Source organism: Lagopus muta, chromosome 1 (genome assembly GCF_023343835.1).
Source record: "Lagopus muta isolate bLagMut1 chromosome 1, bLagMut1 primary, whole genome shotgun sequence".
In the NCBI taxonomy this organism is placed as follows: Eukaryota; Metazoa; Chordata; class Aves; order Galliformes; family Phasianidae; genus Lagopus; species Lagopus muta.
Window position 1 is genome coordinate 186,319,194 of NC_064433.1, and position 20,752 is coordinate 186,339,945.

Consider the following 20,752-nt stretch of genomic DNA (forward strand, 5'->3'; position numbering starts at 1 on the left):
TGTTTCATATAGTTGCCAGTCCACCCTCCGTCATTTTTGAAAGCGTTCTTGCTGTCGGGTGAAGTCTCCAATGAATGGAAAAAGGGAAACATCACTCCCATTTTTAAGAAAACAAGCAAGGAATGTTTGGGAACCTGCAGGCCAATGAACCTCATGTCTATGCCTGGGAAGATCATGGAACAGATCCTCCCAGAAGTTATGTTAAGGCACATGCAAGACAGGGAGTTTATCTATGACAGCCAGCACGGATTCACCAAGGACAGATCATCCCTCACCAATCTGGTGGCCTCCTATAATGAATTGACAGCATCGGTAGATGAAGGGCAAAAGAAATCATCTGCCTGAACTTCTGAAAGGCCTTTGATATGGTCCCACGCATCACATTCTCATCTATAGATTAGAGATATATGGATTTGAAGTGTGGACTGTTTAGTGGATAAGGAATTACTTGAGTGATAGCAGCAAGAGGGCTGTGGTCAGTAACTATATGTCTAGCTGGTATTTAGTCATTAGGGGTGTCCTCAAAGGGTCCACCATGGTACCATTGCTCTTCAGCATCTCTATCAATGACCTAGATAGTGAGATTTTTCATACACCTTCAGCAAATTTACTGATGGCACTAAGCTGAATGGTGCAATTGATACAACAGAAGAATGATTTATCCAAAGAAACCTGGATATGCTCAAAAAGTGGGCCTATGAGAAAGTGATGAGGTTCAACAAGGCCAAGTACAAGGTGTTAGATGAAAAACTTAACATGAGCCAGCAGTGCTGCCTTGCAGCCCAGAAGGCCGACTGTATCCTGGGCTGCATCAAATGAGGGGTGGAAGCAGGGAGAGGGAGGGGACTGTCCCCCTCTACTCTGCTTTTGTGAAGCCGGTCTGGAGTACTGAAAGGAGTACAAGAAAGGATGCAGAGCTGTTGGAGACGGTCCAGAGGAGGCAACTAAGATGATCAGAGGGCTGCAGCACCTCTCCTATGAAGAAAGGCTGGCAAAGACAACAAACAGGTCATGTTGTGTGGCTGTAGAACAAACTGAAGACCCTCAATGCAAGATCATCCTAATGCTGCTTCCATTTCAAGGGGATGGGATGCAGCGATAGTGTTTCAAGATAGTCAGTTTTTATTTGCTTTCTGCCAAGATCTCTGAACATTGCCTTTTTGGCGTTTGTTCATACGGGCTTAATAGATATATTGCATTGAAGACATTTTAGTGTTGGAGAAGCTATACTGAAGTAAGGCATTCTGGGGAAGATAGAAATCAGCACGTTCACAGGACAAATACTTATTTGATTGAAATGTTTTATAAATTAACCATTTTTTTCTTCCCTGTTTTTCTTTGGTTCTTCTGACATTATGTAACTGCTGTTTTTTTAGGCTGTCATTATGAGAAGTTTACAGTTTGAGGAGCTTCGAGTGAATTATAAATATGAGTCAATAGAATTAATGTTGCAAAGAGAAGCTGCAGCCATGCTTGGCAAATACACTTCAAGGATGTGAAGTAATCCTTCTATCCTATCACAAAGCAGGGTGATGGAAGAATTCTGATGCCCACCTTGATGAAACTTTTAGTAAAACTACAACCAATTCCCAAATATGTTTTTGAGTTTTCTTTTAGCATGCACTCCTTTTGTTTTTACTCCCTCATTTGGCAGTCCTTATCTAATGTGAAGCCTGGAAAAATGGTGGCTGCTCCTTTTTCTCCAAAACATTGTAATTAAGAACTTGCAGATTCCTCTCGGGGACAGAATGGTGATTGCCTGCTGACTAAATGTGGGCATTTAGAAAACCGTGAGAGGATTCCCAGGGCCAACATCTGGGACTAAGTAGATGCTGGAAGGAGAGTCCATCATTGCCCTCTCATGTTTAGACCTTTGAGTTTTCAAAATGGTGTTCATTGGCATCTCCACCCAGTGCCAAGTCACACCAATGAATGTTTCTCGGTGCTTTCAAAGCATCCTGAAATAGAACCATGTCTGCAGAGAGAAGGACCAGTTGGTCAGTTTTAGGAAGAATGAGACCAAGAATGACAGTAAGTCTAGAAAGTAGCTTTTGAAAGGAAAGTTGGAATGAACTGGTTTTGTTTAGTCTAAATAAGTCTGAAAGAGAATGCAAATTATTGCTCTAAAAACAAAGATAGCAAACAGTCCTCACAGAAGTGAGGGACTTAAAATTGTTGGACAGATTTACATTAGATCTTAGGAAAATCAACTTTAAGACATTATAATAAAGTTGTCTAAGCATCCAGAATCCTTTCTTAATGGTAATGTGTCAAACACTTATGTTCTGCTTACTAAAGAATTATTCAGGAATCAGAGCATATCACACAAGCTGATTATCCTTGCTGTTTTAAAGGGTAACATCCAGTTAGATCTCTTCAATTTCAAGAAATGCCCGACACAGTTTATATGGACATAATGTCCTCCAGTTATTGTGACTACCTATAAAAGATTGCAAGCATGAAGAAGTGTCACTGAACACTGGAAACTACATATATCTCTTTTTCTAGACTGGTCTACAATCAGGATGAATTACTGTGCAGCTTTGAACTACAGATGCAGACAGCTGCAAAACTGTCTGTTTTCATGCAAATTAGATGTTACTATACACTACCAGTTTTGCAAGTTGCCATCAAAACCTTTTTCAGCTCCAGGAAGCTTGGATACTCTGCAAGTAATTAGTACCCATATTATCCTGTGCAAGCTATCTACAAAATTCACTGCATAGTAACTTCTTTAAGATATCATCTTGTAGAAAATATTGTATCATACAGCCTAAAAATAATCATTTATTTCCTTTGAATTACCCTTAAAACATTTATCTTTATGATATGCATGGAAAAGAAGACAAAGACTAGGAAATGCAATCTAAAAAAAGCCAGGCAACAAGAATCCCCATTCATTGCACGAACAGATATTATAAAATGATCTCATCTAAATGCAACAATTTACAGCTGCTTACCAAAAGCAATTTCTCCCCACCAGCAGCATTTAACCAAACAAATTTACCTTTGCAAGACTGGCAACATTTTGTAGAATAGCATGAGGACTCTTTAATGCTTTTAGAACTTCCAAGATATAGAAAGAAAAAAAAACACAAAAACAAAACAAAACAAACAAAAAAAACCCTAAACCAATAGAGAAATGGAATGAAAGGAAAATTAAAGACAGCCACCCAGTCAACTCCTACACATTTGAAAAAAAAAAAATCAGATATATTCTCAAATGCTTTAGGTCAGAATTTCTGGCAGTAGAATGACTACACGTGGGCAGATCTGCAGTTTCTATCATCATTATGTGGCCTGCAAACAGATTTTTGCATAACAAAAAAGAAGAGACTACAGTCTAATGAATGCACTCATTAACTCTAATGGCTTTAGCTAGAGATGGAGGGGGAGAGGGACCTTAGAAAAGAAAAAAAATCAGCTCAGCTCATCCCCAGATACTGCTTCACTTTCAATTTAGAAAATAAATGGAAATGTTTACAAAAGAGAGGGTGGGGAATCTATTTTTGTTGTATACATGTTTCTCTTAGCATTTTGTCTAATGTTAGAAGCAGTGCTTGAGAAATGTGTGCTCAATATTCCAGGTAGCTTCACACAGATTCTGAAGATCCTAAAGCTATATTTCCCAGGTCACTGTTATTGACTCACACCATTTTGGTGATCACAACTTGTCTAGAACTGATAACATGAAAGTTGGTTTTGGTACAATGACTTATTTAAAAGAAGAAAACAGGAGAATTTAGGTCATCTGGCTCTGCAATTAATGCATTATGTCGTGAAGAAATTTGTGTGCACTTTGGGAAAGATCAGCTTAAATATCCACATTTTCATTTTATTATGTATGATAATTTCTTAGTTAGACAATCCAAATAAATTCTTAATAACACACACCCTGCAAGGAGAATGGTTTCGCATTTCAATATGTCAAGAGGATTACTCTAAATCTTTCCCCATAATAGTTTTTGAGGAATACATCTACAGTCCTTCTTTTCACAACAAAATAGATGAAAGAAAGCAGTACTGTCTTTATTTAGAGTAGCTTTGAAAGAACAGGGAACTAAAAAAAAAAAAAAAAAAAAAAAAAAAAAAAAAAAAAGGATAAATAAACATTTCTAGTACAGAGGAAAAAAAAAAAAGTATTTTAATTTAAAATAACTGTGTAAGAAGTTATCTAGCTCTAATGAGATTTTTTTCCTCCATTTCTTTCACCCTGTGCATGAAAATATGCTTCTCTGGATGGGCTATTTCAGTTCTTTAGAATAGGAATCCTGGACTCTACTGGACATGAGCCCCTTCACACTCCTGAATACTCCAACTGCATCATTGGAGTAAGCTGTGTTTCCAATAAAGCACACTGTTAATCCCAATCAATTTATTTTCTTTGTTGATGCTTAAACAGCAACTGCAGAGAGAAAATGATGACAAGAAAATAATTAAGGCAAAATGACATGAACAGCTGAAGAAACTGTGAGGGAGGAGCAGTGTTTTAATTTTCTTTGCATCCATTCTTCTTATCCATTGGGTTTCTATGTAATCCGCATTCCCAGGCGTGTAAAATAAAATACAAAAGTAAATACAGGAGTTCACTGCCCTCCCTTTGTCAAGCAAAGGTTGTTGACATCAGATGGATATCTGCATCACTTGTTCTCTAACATCCCCTCGAGTCACCAATCTGTTCCAATTCCTTATACTCTTTCCTTGAGGAACGTTACTCTAGTGTTTAACTGAGTCTCCTTCCAGGTTAAGTCACGAATGCTTAATCAAGATGAGCAACAGATTACGATCTTTCTGCTGCAGTTTCTTATATACTTGAACACAGTTATGACATCTCTCTCCAGGAGTTGTCTTTAGTTCTTTAGTCTTCGAACCTACAGCTAATTGAATCAATCCTGCTCACTACACCACCTTCACACTTCTTGGCTGACATCTTACCCCTATTGCTTCTGTCAGTTATGCTAACCATATTCCTTATTTTCCCAACTGTGAAGTTTGATACCAAAAGCTGTCCTAGTTTTGTCTTTGGTAACTTTCTTCCTGCAGACTGACACTTCCTTTATTCATTCCTCTCACAATGAAATGGTTAGAGAACCAGTCATTGTTATTCCTACTGTACTTTGTTTGTTGTGTCATACCTTTTTTCATTTTATCATTGTCTTACTCATGTTTTTCATTCATGATGGTCCTTGATTATTGGACCTTGCTCCTGCTTTGCATGTATTTCCATCTCTGAGATGGTCACTCTTATGTTACTGTATTTACTGCCCTGTCACTGGATTGCACTAAATGTATTCTGTTTGCACAAAGTGCTTTTTAATTCTTCAGTTCTTTAGATCTTCCTTCCAGCTGATGCCATCTTGAAATTCAGGCTTAGTGAAGTCTATTATTTTTCTTTTCCTCTTTTAAAAGTCACAAATGCTAATTTTCATGGCTGTTCTCACCCAATTTTCTTTCTGTGTTAACCTTCTCAATCTGTCTCTATCCACCTTATAGTTAAACAGAGGAGACTCCTACCTTGTTTTACTATATATAACCCATATCCAAACAGTGTTGTCTGTACTTGAAAAGAACTTGATAAATGAGCTACTACTACTCTTCAGTGTCATCAGGCCCTGTGATTTGAAGAATGCTCTGGTGGCTGCTCACAAAAAGCTCTCTCTGCATTTCCTTCCAGATTTGATAGTTTTAAGCGAACATATATCACAGGAGGGACCATATCTTTGTCACTGGTAAAATAATTGAGATTATTCAGTCTGGAGAGGAGGAGGCTCAGGGGATACCTAATCTCTCTCTACTATTCCCTGAAAAAGGAGGCTGTGGTGAGGTGGGGTTTGGCGTCTTCTCTCAGGTAACAGTGACAGGATGAGAGGGAATGGTCTCACGTTGCACCAGAGAAGATTCAGAATGGATATTAGAAAAAAAATATTCTCAGAAAGAGTAGTAATGCATTGGAACAGTTTGCCCAAGGGGTGAGCGGAGTCACTGTTGCCAGATTTTGAGAAATGGAGATGGGGCACTGAGAGACATGGTTTAGTGGGCATGGTGGGGATCAGTTAATAGTTGGACTTAGTGATCTTGCAGGTCTTTTCCTCAGTAATTCTATAACTCTATAACCAGTAATCAGTGGCCCTAATTCCTTCAATGTTCTGCATCTCTGAACACATGAATGAAATTCTGATTTATGAGGCTACAAATCTTCTTTATTTCCTTCTCCTACTTTTCCTGAAACCATTATGTCTTGTTTATATTATCCATTCATTTATGTTTGCCTAATGGTCTGTTCTGAACAATTATTGATACATATGGATCTTATCATAAAAGCTGTCTATGTTCTCTCATTTAACTTAAGCCGGTAGCATTTCTGTCTCTTTGTCCTGTTTACAGTGAAGTGCAACTCTGTTCATGTGCTAGTTCTGTAAAAGGTATTCTCAGTACGGGAGAACCTCTTGAAGTGGCCTGGCTCTCCCAATAGAGTCCTATATTATTTGCAAAGGCAAATGTGGAAAAATGAAGGGATGATCCCAAATCTCAAATTACATCTTTCTGTATTGCACATAAAGATGGCTGCTGGTCCTTCTAATTTGCTGTGATGGCAATGATATAAGTTGGGTTCAAAAACAGCAAATGCATTTGCTTCTGTGGCAAAAGCAATGGTTTAACTATTACATGTCTTCAAGGAAAGTTACTGTGTCGTCATTTGAAGAGAAAAGAGAGATTAGAGTCAAATGCTCCATTTCCAACTGCAAGCACATGCTCATTCTGTAAAAGGGCATAAGTGAAAAGCACCGGGGCTCAGTAAATCAGGAGAGGACTGGAAAGCAATGTGCCCAAGCAAGGAAAAAAAAATTAAGTCTTTCTGTGGAAAAGTTGAAAAGAGTTATGCAATTTGAAGCTTTTATTTCTATGTTTTTAGTAACTTAAAGTTTTAGAATTATGTCTCTGCTATAAATCTTCTTAAAGGAGAAAACTGTTCATAAAGTAAGACTAAATTTCATAGCACTCTGTTGGATAAGGTCTACAAAACTATCCATCTGAAAAATAGTAAAGAAATTAATTACAGGAAAACAGTTTCTTTTTAAGCTTTTTATGAGACAAGTCATAAAGTTCTGGTACTGACAGCACAGCTCTATGTCTGTTAAATTCTAGTCAGTATTACTATAATTTTGTAAACCTTCAGAAAATCGTTCACTTTTTGCATTCATAAAACCTGTTGGATTTTGTGAGGTCGGATAATACTGCTTAAAATATTGCCAAAGGTTAAGATGAATGTTTCAAAGCAAAAGTAAAATCATTTATAAATGTAAAAAACCTGCAGATTTTATCACAAAATAATTCAAAAATGGCAGTAAATCTTTGACCACACAGGGTTCTGAAGGCAGGTGGGGAGTATTTGCCCATAGTGAACTTCTTGAATTCGTTTGGCATAATTACCTCTTATGTTCATTCCTAATTGGATCTAAGCTTAATGGTAAATTTTCCAAATGCTGTATTCAGGCTCAAAATTAGTGTTCAACTTTCTCCTTTCATGAATGCATACTCTTTTTGCTGAAGAAATCAGTATATTTGAAATCTGGAGCATATTTAACAGTCTCTTCATTTTCCTCTCACACTGGATATTATTTTTGCTACTGGTGAAAGTGCTACTTATTGACATTGCAGCTGCACTTGTAAGATGTAGTCAAGGGTCCAGGCTTCATGGTAAAAGTGTCTTGTGCAGAAAGAGTCACTGTGTGACTTCTGCAATGTGTAATGACAACTCAGTCCCTGTGTAGAGAACAGGGGATGCGCTGGGGACCAGGTGACTGCAGCAGATTTCCTGCATGCTCTTGAATACAGGAGCAAAGTTTAAACCAGAAAGCAGATGATCAAAATAGAACAACAGAAATATACAGCTAAAGGTCACCTACATCAGTTACTCTATGACTAGCTTAAAATAGTGAGAGCTACTTTGAACAACTCATGAAGTTTTAAAGTAAGATAAATTAAGATGTTTTTATCCCCCAGTTATTTGACCTTTAGGATTTAAAGGTGCTCTCTACAATCATTAACATCAGTGACTTTCTAGAGGAAAAACAAAGAGTCTGAGAATACTCTGTAATTCTGTAAGACCTGGGGCTTTTGAAAAACTGAAATATCATGCTCATGATAAAGGAGTAGGAATTTGGAACACTCTGATGAGATATGCATATTTTTAGTAGAGTTGAGTGAAACTTAATAAATTCAATACTTCCAGGGAAATCCATTATGAAGCCAGAGAGAGGGGAATTATCTTGAGACGTTTGTGACATTTTGTTTTATTTGTGCCTTCAGTCACTTCTGCTAACTACTTGTGGTCGGTGTGTTGCAAGCTCTGATAGGCTAACAGAACAGGATTAAAATTATGTGTGCCGTGCAAATCTACAATACTCCAGCCACCATCAACCAAGAAACAGAAGCAACGCATGACATCTGCTTAGTGCTCTGCCCAACTTCATTAGTCATGTCTGCAGAGAGGATTTATTGCTTCAGATGCAATGCCATGCTATCACAGCAGCTGAGCTATGAACTGGTCTTTCTGCTTGAGCAGTGTCAGCTCATTCAAAATTTGCTTCTAGCTCTTTGTGTCGTGCCCCACTGCACATTAGAGGCATGGTGTGCAACACAGAGCTGCCTTTCACTGCCTGCCAGCACTGTCAGAGATCCTGTCCTCAACGCTGTCCCCTTGCAGGTAGGAGAAGCATCATCCCAGTGTCAGTAAAACACCAAATCCAAGATTTTTCTTCCCAGAACTCACGTGAACTTTATGTGATGCAGAGCTGTGTCTATATATAGCAGATTTTGGGACATGTGATTTGTAATGCTGTTGGAATTATGTGAAGGATGAATAATATCTCAGTAGAAGGTGCCAGTTACAAGCAAACACAAGGAAAAGGAAAAACTGAATCTTAGAAATGTTATTCCTTTCAGTATCTAAAGGGACTATAAGAAAGAAAGAGAAAGACTTTTAAGCAGGGCCTGTTGTGATAGAACAAAGGGAAATGGTTTTCAACTAAAAGAGGGGAGATTTAAACTGAATAACAGGTAAACATTTTTTACAACAGGGGTGGTGAGGTGCTGGCACAGAGTGCCCAGAGAGCTGGTGGACGCCCCATCCTTGGAGACACTCAAGGTCAGGCTGGACAGAGCTCTGAGCACCTGATGGAGCTGTAAGAGTCCCTGTTCCTTGCAGGGCAGTTGGACTAGATAGCCTTTAAAAGTCCTTTCCTGAAATGATTCTTTGATTCCACTGCAGGTGCATTGCTAAACTGCAGTCCGAGTCACAGGTGTGAGCATGTGCTCTCAGGATCCTAATTTTGTTTCTGAGAAAGCCCTTTTCTTACTCCATTGAATAGTCAATGCTGTCTATGTTTACCCCTGCAGTGATGGCTGGGCAGACAGGTACGATGTGACAGACGGGTATCAGCGTGAAGCTGTTGGTGGAATAACAATCAAGCTCCAGTCTCCTGATGTTAAATGGTTTGATGATTACTACTTGGAGCTTCGGCCAGAAACCAATCACCGAAATCCATGGTTTCAGGAATTTTGGCAGCACAGGTTCCAGTGCCGTCTGGAAGGGTTTCCTCAAGAGAATCCTAAATACAACAAGACTTGCACAAGTAAGTGAAGTTATTTCTGTTGCTGCATAAACCAGTGTGACTGAAGGTGTGCTGAACAGCTCGTGTTGAGCTGATACAACCTGGTCTAATGGAATAGCAGTTGAAATAAGAGCTGGAATTGCAACCCTTGGTCTTTCCACAGTGACAACAGCTACAATTTTAAAAGTACTCAGCTCTCTAAAGAAACAAATCGATAGTACCACAGCACCTAACTACTCTCAATATTTGAAAAACTTGGTGCTCCTCTACTCTTCTAGGCATCTAACTATTTTCAAAAATATTGTCGTCTAATATTCAGTGCTTCTTTTATGAAACAGGGTTAATCATGCTTTCTTATCACAGAGAGTCTATTTATTAAAAAATTATCTGAAGTACAGATGATAATGATAAAGATTCTTTCATTATTTCAGATAGAAGTCTATTTGATTTGAAAGATTTCATTTGGATTTCTTTCAGTTGTGAGTCATTTTAGAAAATGCCATTTTGACAAAGCTGATATTTTTCATGAAATTGAACTGATTTTAGCAAAAACTGCCACAACATTTTGTCATTTTTGCAAAACAGCAGCAACTATTTTTTCTTCCAGAAAGATGTGATGCCTATGTAAAGATTTTTGTTTTTCTTCTGCTAATTATTCTTTGTCTTATGAGATTCCTTTCAGTACTAAGACAGTGCTCCATCGCATTGTTTTCTTGAGGGGCATAAACATTTTAGTTTTGGTTGAAACATCCTTCATCCTTTATTTGCATGAAATCCATGAACTACAATTGAAGTTTAAGATACTCTTTTCAGGGCTGATACCAATTTGAGGTATTCTGCATTGTTGTCCTACAGCATGGAGAAAATCAGTGCAAGCCTTAAAAGCAGATACTGTGAGTATATTCACCAAAGTGCATATGTAACATCAATTTTCTCCGTGCGTGTTCAGATGCACAAATACTCTCATGCCTTTCCCATACCCTAAGATGATGGCAATGACTGCAAACCAACGTCTGTGAAAGGAAATCTATGTCATAGTCCTTGCTCACTTTCTCATTATTTGATTTTTTGAAATGGTTTCAAACAATTTGAAAAAGAAGGAAGTGAAAGAGGAGACCTAATGGCCAGCTGTCCTGATGGTGAGTCGGAGATGTAGCATTAAAGCTCTTCAGACGCAGTAAGGCATTAATCTGAATCTCTTTTGCCAAGTTACACATAAAGGACAGATGTCAGGCTTTTCTTCAGATTTCCAACAGATTTGCTCTCACTGCAAAATGGTTTTGGGATTGGATATCTTTGACAGAGAGAACAAGACCCCTTGATGGGCACCCTGGGATGATCCCATGCTGGGCATCAGTGCAACCACATCTCTAAGCCCCAAGGGACATTCCCTCTTAAAAATGTCAAATTTCCACACACCTGTGAGACCAAGAAATGGCTTTTGGGGATTAAAGTTTTTAGCTTTATACAAGAAAGAAATCACACCTAAGTCCCCTTTACGGTTTATAAACCTTTTGATTTGTACAAGATTGCAGAGGAAGTTTGCAGCTGAGGTGGAAATTGAATCTAGAAATCTCAAAATCTCACTGTATGACTTTAACATTCAATTGACCTTCTTCTAGCATCTTTTTCTGCTAACCTTCCAACACAGCCCAACACAGACTGTATTTGCTCTATTGACAGGTACTGCATATTGAGCAGTGAACTTCATTGATTTCTCCACAATAACGTAGATCTCTTTCCTGAGATGTCAGTACAGTAGATGTGAGCAGATATAAGTTCATAAAAATCTGTTTTCTATCAGTGTTCTCCATCAGCAGTGACATTTCAACTAGATTTTTCAGTGTATCCTCTTTTTTTTTTTTTTAACTTACTTTCTACAAGCATTGGGAAAATCTAATTTCTGGATTATATGAAAGATTGGTCAGTGTGAAACATGGGTGCCTACAGTCTTTTATAGGGACTAAAATAAAATTAATCCCTGCAAACAAATTATCATAGGATAAAATACAATTCACCATTGGAAAAACAAATAAATAAATAAATAAATAGGGGTCCAGAAAGATATTATTGTAAACATGAAGTCTTTCAGTTGTGGGTATGAGGCAATGTAGTCACAGACCTTAAGTAGCACATTTGGAAAAGCACTCATCACAGAAGGGTTTCCCACAAAGAAATCTTAAACGATCTACAGCTTAAGTAGGTTCCTAAACTCAAGGAATTTCAAACATACAAAGAAACGCATAAGAATCACGATCTGCTGAACTGTAAATCAAGGATGGAGAAAAAAACTAATCTTCCAAATATATTGTTCTAATTATTTTTCCTTCAGCTTTATTCTCATATTCATTGGTAGGCCATGATAGCTATAGTAAAAGAACAAAAAATGGTTTAGAATAGCTTTAATTCTTTCTTGTTGCTGCAGGGCAGAAAATGTTAATTCATTTGTGTATTTCACCAGATTAAGGACACTGTTCCACAGCAATGTGTCTTCTCATTAAAACTGTACAGGATTTTCACAAAGAAAACCCTTAGTCATCACATTACTCAGTTTTATAGTTGTGGTTGTGGTCTAGGTACATCAAAATTCTGAAAAGGAAATTCAGTGACTGTGGTGGTTTAACAATTGATGTATGTCTAAGATCTATCACTCTGCTCTCTCACTTTTCCTCCTCAGAAGGACAAGGTGAGAAAAAAAAATGTAGAAAACTCATGTGGCTTGAGACAAGGACAGGGAGATAGCTCATCAGTTACTGTCATGGATGGCACGGGATTATGGGCAATGGGGGCTGCTCTCAATCCATAATATGTCATCTCTGAGGCTCCTCCATGGTCACCCTTCTCCACATGGCTCCCACCCACAGGACACCATCATTCCACAACTGATCCCACATGCAGCTCTCTCAGCACTTCTCCATCATGGCTCCATCCCATGAAGCCTACCCTTCAGGCTCTGCTCCAGCACAGTCCCATGGGTGGCAGTTCTTCCAGCCTTCCTGACCCACCATGGGTCACCTCTCCAGGTGCTGCGGCTCTGGCCCAGGGCTGCTCCTGTGGGGGTATCCACAGGAGGGCTGTGCCTCCTCCAGGCTTCATCTGCTGCTGCACAGTGGGCTCTTCCATGGCTGTGCATGGAGATTTGCTCCATTTGGGGCTCATGGCTGCAGGGAGACATCTTGCTCCTCTGTGGGCCTCTCTGTGCCTGGAGCACCTCTTACCCTCTTCCTGCACTGCTTCTGGGGGCTGCACAGTGCCTAACTTTAACCACATTGAGTCTGGAATTCCCTCACTTCAGGATTCATAAGTGTAATGACAACATTTGCCTTCCGTGGTCACTAGTATTTTGTAGACTATCCTGAGAACTCCTGAGTGACAATGTGTATGTATGTTGCTTCAGATTTATCCTGATAAGAAAACAGAACTGCACCCTTCATTTTACTTAGGTAAATACATTCTCTTCTCCAACAGTTGCATACAAAATCCAGACATACAGACAAAACAAAACAAAAATAAGGTAAAGGGATTTCCCAAGATCCCAATTAAAGATACTGAGCTTATTGAAAAATGCTTACTACTACTTGAGATAATGATAAAATTAAAAACATAGGGCTGATTGGTGTTGATAGATGAGGCCATTATCAAATGAAGTCTGTTGTGACAGGAGAAGGGGAAAAGATTTCCAAATGAAAGAGGGGAGCTTTAAATTGGATACAAGAAAGTTTATTACAATAGAGTTGGTGAAGCACTAGAAGAGCTTTCTCAGAGATCTGTTGGCTGCCTGTCCCTGTAGGCATTCAAGGTCCGGCTGGATTGGACTCTGAGCCTCTAATGCCCCGAATCTAGCTGTAGATGTCCCTGCTCGTTGCAGGGGTGTTGGACTAGATGATCTTTAAACATCTCTTCCAGCTCAGATGATTCTATGACTATGAGTCCATGAGCGTTAAAAGCAAAAATCATTACCTTGGTGGGAAAAAAAATAATAATTATTCTCCGTCTACTGGCTCTAATAACATGAAAAATAAGCAAGTGTTAACAATATAAGCAACTTAGTTAAACAGTAAGAAAATAAGTACAGGTATGAAATGAATAGACAGTTTATAAAGGTGTGAAAAACAAGACTGAAATTACCCAAATAATAAAATACAAAAAATAAATTTAAAAGTAAATAAATAAATAATGAGAAATCAAAACCATTTGTTATTCACTCATTTTTCTCAAGTTCTAAAAGATCTCCATCCCTTCACATACACTTAGTTCACACTGAGGAGAAAATTTTAGAGTCAAGCATGCTTTTCATTTGCAGATTTGAACAAACTTAATCCAAATGGCCGTCACTGCTGTTGCTAAGTACATTGATTTTCTGCCTAGTTAGAGTACTACAGAAAGTGAGAAGTTTGCAGGTTTATCTGACTTGAGTTTCCATGTAATCATTTCCATGCCACAGGAGAGATGCAACAAGCCACCTCCAGACCACAAGAGTCAGAGTGAAGAGTGTAAAATGCATCTTGAACAGGAGACGTGTAATGGCCTCTGAACACCAGGCATTTTACAAGAATTGAATTTGGCTTCCCCTCTGACATGAGTCAGATTTTTTTTTATTATCTCATACCACAATTCAGTGAAGGTCATGAATAAGTGTGCAACTTGAACCAGATGAGTAACACTACTTGATCATTTTCAGGTCAAAGAAGGTTAATCCAGTTCCTTGCTATCAATTGCCCTTGCACCTTTAAAGATTAGGTGTGTATATGTTTGCTTGCTCACAGGCAAGTCTGTTCATCAGAAATCAAATTCTTTTTGCTTCTGGTCCTTTTTGTCCTGGCACATTACGACAAAAAGAAAACCCAGTTTAAAGGAAGTATGTTGTAAAATTCTAGTGGAAAAAGCCAAGTCTTCAAAGTCAGCTGGAGCAAAAATAGATTTATTTCATCTGTTTGTTAAATTAATCCTTTTGCCTTTGCTCCTAAATCACTTTATTTTTCCCATGATACATAAAATCCAGAGGCATAGATGGAATAGATTTTTTTTAAGTACTACTTAAATATAGATCAAAACCACAATATACAGCCCAAGTATCTCTGAAGATCAATGAAGAGAAAAGAAATAGAGGCTAATGCTGATGAAGCATTGTAACATCAGATTTGACTCACAGAAGGTAAGCCTTCAGAAAGTACTGATAGCTTTGTTTAAAGGCACAATAGAAATGAGAATCTTAAGGAAGGTCGTGGATCCTTTTTGCAGGTTTTTATTTACAGCAGGATCCTGACATTAAATACTGTGGTTTGAAGCAGCAAGGGAGAAAACTCAAAGGGAAGTGATGAAAGATGAATTAAGCATAGTCAGAGATCAACCTCAGATAGAACACAGAGAGCACTAAAAGTGAGGAAAGCTGTTTGTGCCCAGCATGCTAAAGGAGTCAAGGAGTCAGTGTAGGGTTGTAAGGAAGAACATACTCAACGTGATGAACAGGGAAAATGAAACTTGTGTTAACATCATGAATGGGTCTCAGCAGGCAGTGTTTCCTGTCCTGGTTTAATCATGTGGCTTCTCTGAGATAAAAACACTTTGTTCAAGTGTGCAAAAATTGACAGCAATTAAGAACAGGGTTAAGAGTGAAAGAGCTTATTTGCAGAAAGGGAGATCTGGGATAAATGTGAGAAAACTGTTGTAGCTAAATGTACAGAAAGACACATAAAGCATAAACACAGAAATTATCAACCTCTTTGCTGAAAATTCATCCAGCTACAGATACTATTAATGATGTCAAAACAACCCATAGAGAAAATCCTGGGGTTTCAGTTCAACAGGAATTTTGTTTAACAAATGGCCTTTTGATGCACCCTGTCAGAGTTTAGGAATCACACCTAACTGCACAGTCTTTGCACTGCAACATGCTAATTAATAATCTACTAGTTAAATTCAAGCTCAAGTGCCAAAATTGGTTTAGTCAAAGCTGAGCAGATAAAAAGGCAATCCCTTGTCAGAGTGGATGGCTTATTTTCCATATTTCAAGGAATATGTCCCATTTGAACCCCATATTTCCCAAACGTGTGACAGTCCCACACTTTTATCTTTAGATTGCAAATAAAAACAAATCAAAATAAATGACTTCAAAATTTATTTATATTTTTTAAAGAGTAATTCAAAGGACATTTTAATTCTCCTGAGTACATCCTGTCTGTCTCTCAGTTTAATATATGATGTGTTGTGTTTGAGCACTGTGTAGCTGAGGGATGGTCCAGACTCATTTTTACAGACCACATCTAAGATCTAGAACTCTAACATCTCTTACTTTTGCCATAATATTGGTTCGGGTCCAGAAAGTTCCAAAGGCAGATCAGCTGCAAGGTCCAGCTCTGAGTTTTCCAGAAGCCTGATACAAGCTGAGCTGAGAGCCTTATGTAGATATATCACTCCTTTTCTGGCTCACAGAGCAGTGTGGCACTAATGACTGTTACCTGGTCTGTTATGACTATTTGAAACGCTTTTCCTATATGCACTGAACCTGATTTTAAAATCTCTGTTACACAAATTCTGGAATAAATTCAGTATTTCCTCTGCTATTACTGAGTTCCTCAGTAACTCTTCCAAAACCTGAATACAAACCTGTATCTATTTTTCTTTTACTCCATGCTCCCCATTTTCTTTCTTCCATACTTAGGATCCTTTGATGATACACTGTTCTACTGTGGTTGCATCACTTTCATTACCATTCTCACTGTTTTTCTGAACCTTGAAAGCTACATAGAAAATAGTAATACAATTTTATGGGTAATGAATGTAAATAATAATTAATTATATCCAGATTTTATATCTTTCTTATTAGATGGGTGAATTGGAGTAGTTGTCATCATCTTTTTATCTCAGGAATTCAACTTCTTACATGTATAGAAAATATTTAGGACATTAAGATGTGCCAGAGGAGGTTCAGGTTAAATAGTAGTAAAAAATTCTTCTCAAAAAGACTGGTCTTGTGGTAGAATGGGCTGCCCAGGGAGGTGATGGAGTCACCCTGGAGGTGTTCAGTATGGAGATGTGGCACTGAGGGATGTGGTTAGTTGGGCATAGTAGGGATGGGCTGATGGTTGGACTAGGTGATCTTAGAGATCTTCTGCAACCTTAATTATTCTATGCTTTTGTGATTTAAAGCAAGCATGTGTGCAAGTGCAGAAAGTTTTGCTTTTGCTTCAGTAGCTGTTGTGTTTGATTGTAATTTATAATCAAAGAAATTGAATTCTGTAGAAGGTGGAAGAATAATATTGTTACTAAGAAAGCAGTGTGAGGAAATGGAAATCTATTTATTTACTTACCCCGAGGCTAATGATCACTATTACTTTTTCCACTGATTTTTCTGAACTTAGTAATAAAAGCCAAACTTTCATAGGCTCCAAAGAATTCAGGTCAGCCTCCAGTCAGAGCTGTGAGAGCCCTCAATATGCCTTGTTCTTGTAGAATTAAACAGGAGTAGACAACAAAGTTGACCAAGGACTGCATTTTGGACAGTGGATTTGGTCCTTCAGCCCTGCCTGAATCTAAAATTCTGTTGACAATGCTCACATTAAGAATAATGGCACCAGCACTGGCTTTCAGTTGCAAAATAAGGAAAATTAGAACTGGTCAAAAACAGTTGGTGAGTGGATTGCACTGAGAGATATTTACTTGTCAAATCTGAAAAATGCCATAGCAGCATGTTGATTCAGTGACCCATAATTTGAAAGAAAGGCACTGAAATGAACTTTTTTTTTTAATTGCTTTCTCATCTCAGTAGCACTGAGGTGTTTTGTTTACAATTTGTTTTTACACTGTTCATGTGTTGAGGTGTGTTTTTTGCCTCAGCATCAAAATGACATTTCCTCTGTAGCCAAATATCCTATTTTTTCCGTTCCCTAATTTTGTTGATTATTTTACATTATTATTTTATTTTTACTCTATATATTTATTTTAATTTCATTTAGTTTCAGTATTTAAGTGCTTCCCCTCCCCTTCCCTCCCCTCCCCTCCTCTCCCCTGTCCTCCTCCTCCTCCTCCTCCTCCTCCTCCTCCTCCTCCTCCTCCTTCTCCTTCTCCTTCTCCTTCTCCTTCTCCTTCTCCTTCTCCTTCTCCTTCTCCTTCTCCTTCTCCTTCTCCTCCTTCTCCTTCTCCTTCCTCTTCCTCTCCCTCTCCCTTTTTCCTTTTCCCTTTTTCTTTCTCTCTTTCTCTTTTTTTCCTTTTTCCTTTCCATGGCTGTCAGCCTCCTACCAGCTGTGCCTGCTTGGTGGAGCAGCAGCACATCCCACATCTGGGGCAGCCATACCCAGGTGCGCTCTGGTGGCACTGGGGCAGAAGAGCCTCAAGCTGCTGCCGCCTTGTGTGGATCTGAGAGCACCCCTGAGTGCTCTCTTGGCTCTGTGCCCATTAGTATGCTAATTGCTTTTAAATAGATCCAAGACATGAGCCATTGCCAGTCGGACTCACTTTCTTGATGAAAGATTGTGTTTCTTTTCCATCATCTGTGTGTTTGTGTTTTGGAGATGTGACAACAGGAAAGAACAAATTTGGACAAGGAGTGTAATGCTGAGCACTCTGCACAGTTAAACAGAGGTTGCGGCTGCTAGCAGAGCCAGCCCTCTCCATATCCTCTCATCACCTCCCAGGGTTCATGCTAACATGATGCCCCAGCTCATACCTTGTCACTCTGTGTGTATAACCCAAGCTCGCCTTCACATGGCCTCAAGTCTTTTTCATGAGGTTCTGTAGCATAGCCCTGCCTTTATCCTCTGCTGTGATATTGCTGGAGCATCCTAAACTAAGTCTCTCCCAAGATAGTGGGCAAAAAATATGTGAGCTGTAATGCTGCCGGTTAAGTTCACCACTCACAGAAATATTCTTCACTTTTGGTGAAGTTACAGTCCTGTGATAAATCCGGGAACATACAGATAAATCCAGGCATACATAATATATGCTTACACAGGAAGAAACGTGGGTATTAAAGACCTATTCCAATGGCAGTAAATTCTTCAGTTGGCGTTTAATGCATTTAACCATATGGCAAAGTCTCACCTGAACACTATATATGATTTGATTATGTAGCAAGAGGTTCTTAAAAGATGGATAGAAAAAATGTTGACATACTTTCCCATGAAATCCAGAATAATTTTAGTACCCAGTCAGTAAAAAGCCTATTGCTTTAGGTACAGGAAAAGCTGGAGATAATGAGAATAAATCCTCTTCGTGACGAACATTCCGTTTAAAGAAAAAATGGTAGATGGTGGGTTATCTGATTTGCTAACAAGGCATAGGATTTGTCTCTTCAGTATTTTATAGATAGAAATGGCTGTGTGTCTTCAAAACCAGAATTCAAAGACTCATAAATTCACAGCTTGGAAATAATAGAGTTAGCCCTTATGTACTTGCCAAAAATATTTTGGACAAGGCTAGGAAGTAAACAGAATAGAATCCGGAGATCTGCTCACGTGCTTTAACCACAGAGATTTCCTAATTTCTCAGATCATTCTGCAATATTTGATCATTTTGTATTATAAGTATCCCAGTTTCCTCATTAAGGTTCAGTATGATTTGATACACCCTGCTTTCTTCCTTTGCCTTGTACATTGTAATTGCAGGAGGCGGAATTTCCTATTTCTGCAGTAATTAGCATGACACGGAGTTCATGCTTATTGGTTCTGATGTACTCCAATATAGATTACTTTCTATAGCCATTTGAACATAATCAGTAAGTTCAGCACATACTTACAAATAGATTGATATTATTGCAAACTATATTTATGGGAAAATAAGCTACATCTCTAAAAAATCACCTAATTTAAGCACAGAATATCACTTAATCCTGTCAAAATTGCAATAGGCGTTCACTGAAGACCCGCAAAGTGTAGTTCTGTACATCCTGCTCCTGGAAGTGGTGCTGAATCTGTTCTGAGTCTCTGAGGAAAGAGGGATTCATAGAATCGTAGAATCATTAAGGTTGGAAAAGGCCTCTAAGATCAACATGCCCAACTTCAGCCCACCCCCACCATGCCCACTGACCACGTCCCTCAGTGTCACATCTCCACAGTTCTTGAAAACCTTCAGGGACGGTGACTCCAAAACTTCCCTGGGCAGCCTGTCACAACACTTCACCACTCCTTCAGAGATTTTTCCTTATATCCCCTCTGAATCATAGTTCGGGTGAGTTTGGCTCCAAACTGGCACTAACCTCATCCTCTGGTGTGAATGTCCATTTGCAGCTGTAGTACATCAGATATCTACTGGTACACTGCAACTTATTTAGTTTTATTTGTAAAAATTAATTACACTTCTCTGAGTACATTACACTCAATGCAAATTAAAGTGCGGTGTGTAGGGATGGTTTGGAGATAGATTTTCAAAGCCCACTCCAGAAGTGAGCTAATACATTCATGTAGACATGTCCTGATTACCCCTCCATGCCATGCCATCATGCCAGATTTTCCCAGCCCCTCGGAAAGTAAAATATCTTTATTTCCTTCTTTACAAATTTATCTTGTATGGGAATGTACAAGATTGAGTAAAACAGATAGATGTAGGTTTTATTTTGACTGTAATAGATAAATTCTACCATGGGTATTATAAGCAAGCAAATGGTCTCCAGTGTGTGAATATTTATGTTCTGCCTAGTAGTTCCATAGGAACTCTTCAACCTCTATTAGAATTTCATATTTTTCATGATAAAAAGTGTAGCTGATTCCCTTGAACATCACTGACGTCATCATAAAATTCATCAATCTCATCTCAATCTTATAATGATCCTGCCTCAGGAGAGGCTTTTGACTGAAGATAATGCTTGTCAATAAATGTAAGTGGTTGAGTTCCAGCTAAAACAGAGGGAAATAACATGTAAGCAAACATTGCATTTAGGGCTACCTGAATCAGACACACTTTAGAGATAAATTTAAAATATATATATATATATATATATATATATATATATATATATATTTTCTGGCTGAGATGCCAGCTTCTAACTTATCCATTCTAACTTCCCTTAAAACCACTGACAAGATCACTGAAGTCACTAATAGTCACTACTACACAACTTGAAGCATATTAGTAACCTTCACTAATAGTGAAGGTTACTAATATGCTTCAAGTTTGGCATGCCTACATACTTTGTGAAACAGGTG

At 38.5% G+C, this 20,752-nt stretch overlaps 1 protein-coding gene across 7 annotated transcripts in view; it reads left to right on the forward strand.

The window, feature by feature from the left end:
• The window catches only part of GRM5 (glutamate metabotropic receptor 5), a 247,650-nt gene that overhangs the window by 176,125 nt on the left and 50,773 nt on the right, over positions 1-20,752 (forward strand). For all 7 annotated transcript variants that reach the window (XM_048939815.1, XM_048939845.1, XM_048939829.1 and 4 more), the window contains one exon: positions 9,400-9,635. In XM_048939815.1, the coding sequence (XP_048795772.1) occupies positions 9,400-9,635 (236 nt within the window). The remainder of the gene's footprint in view (positions 1-9,399; positions 9,636-20,752) is intronic.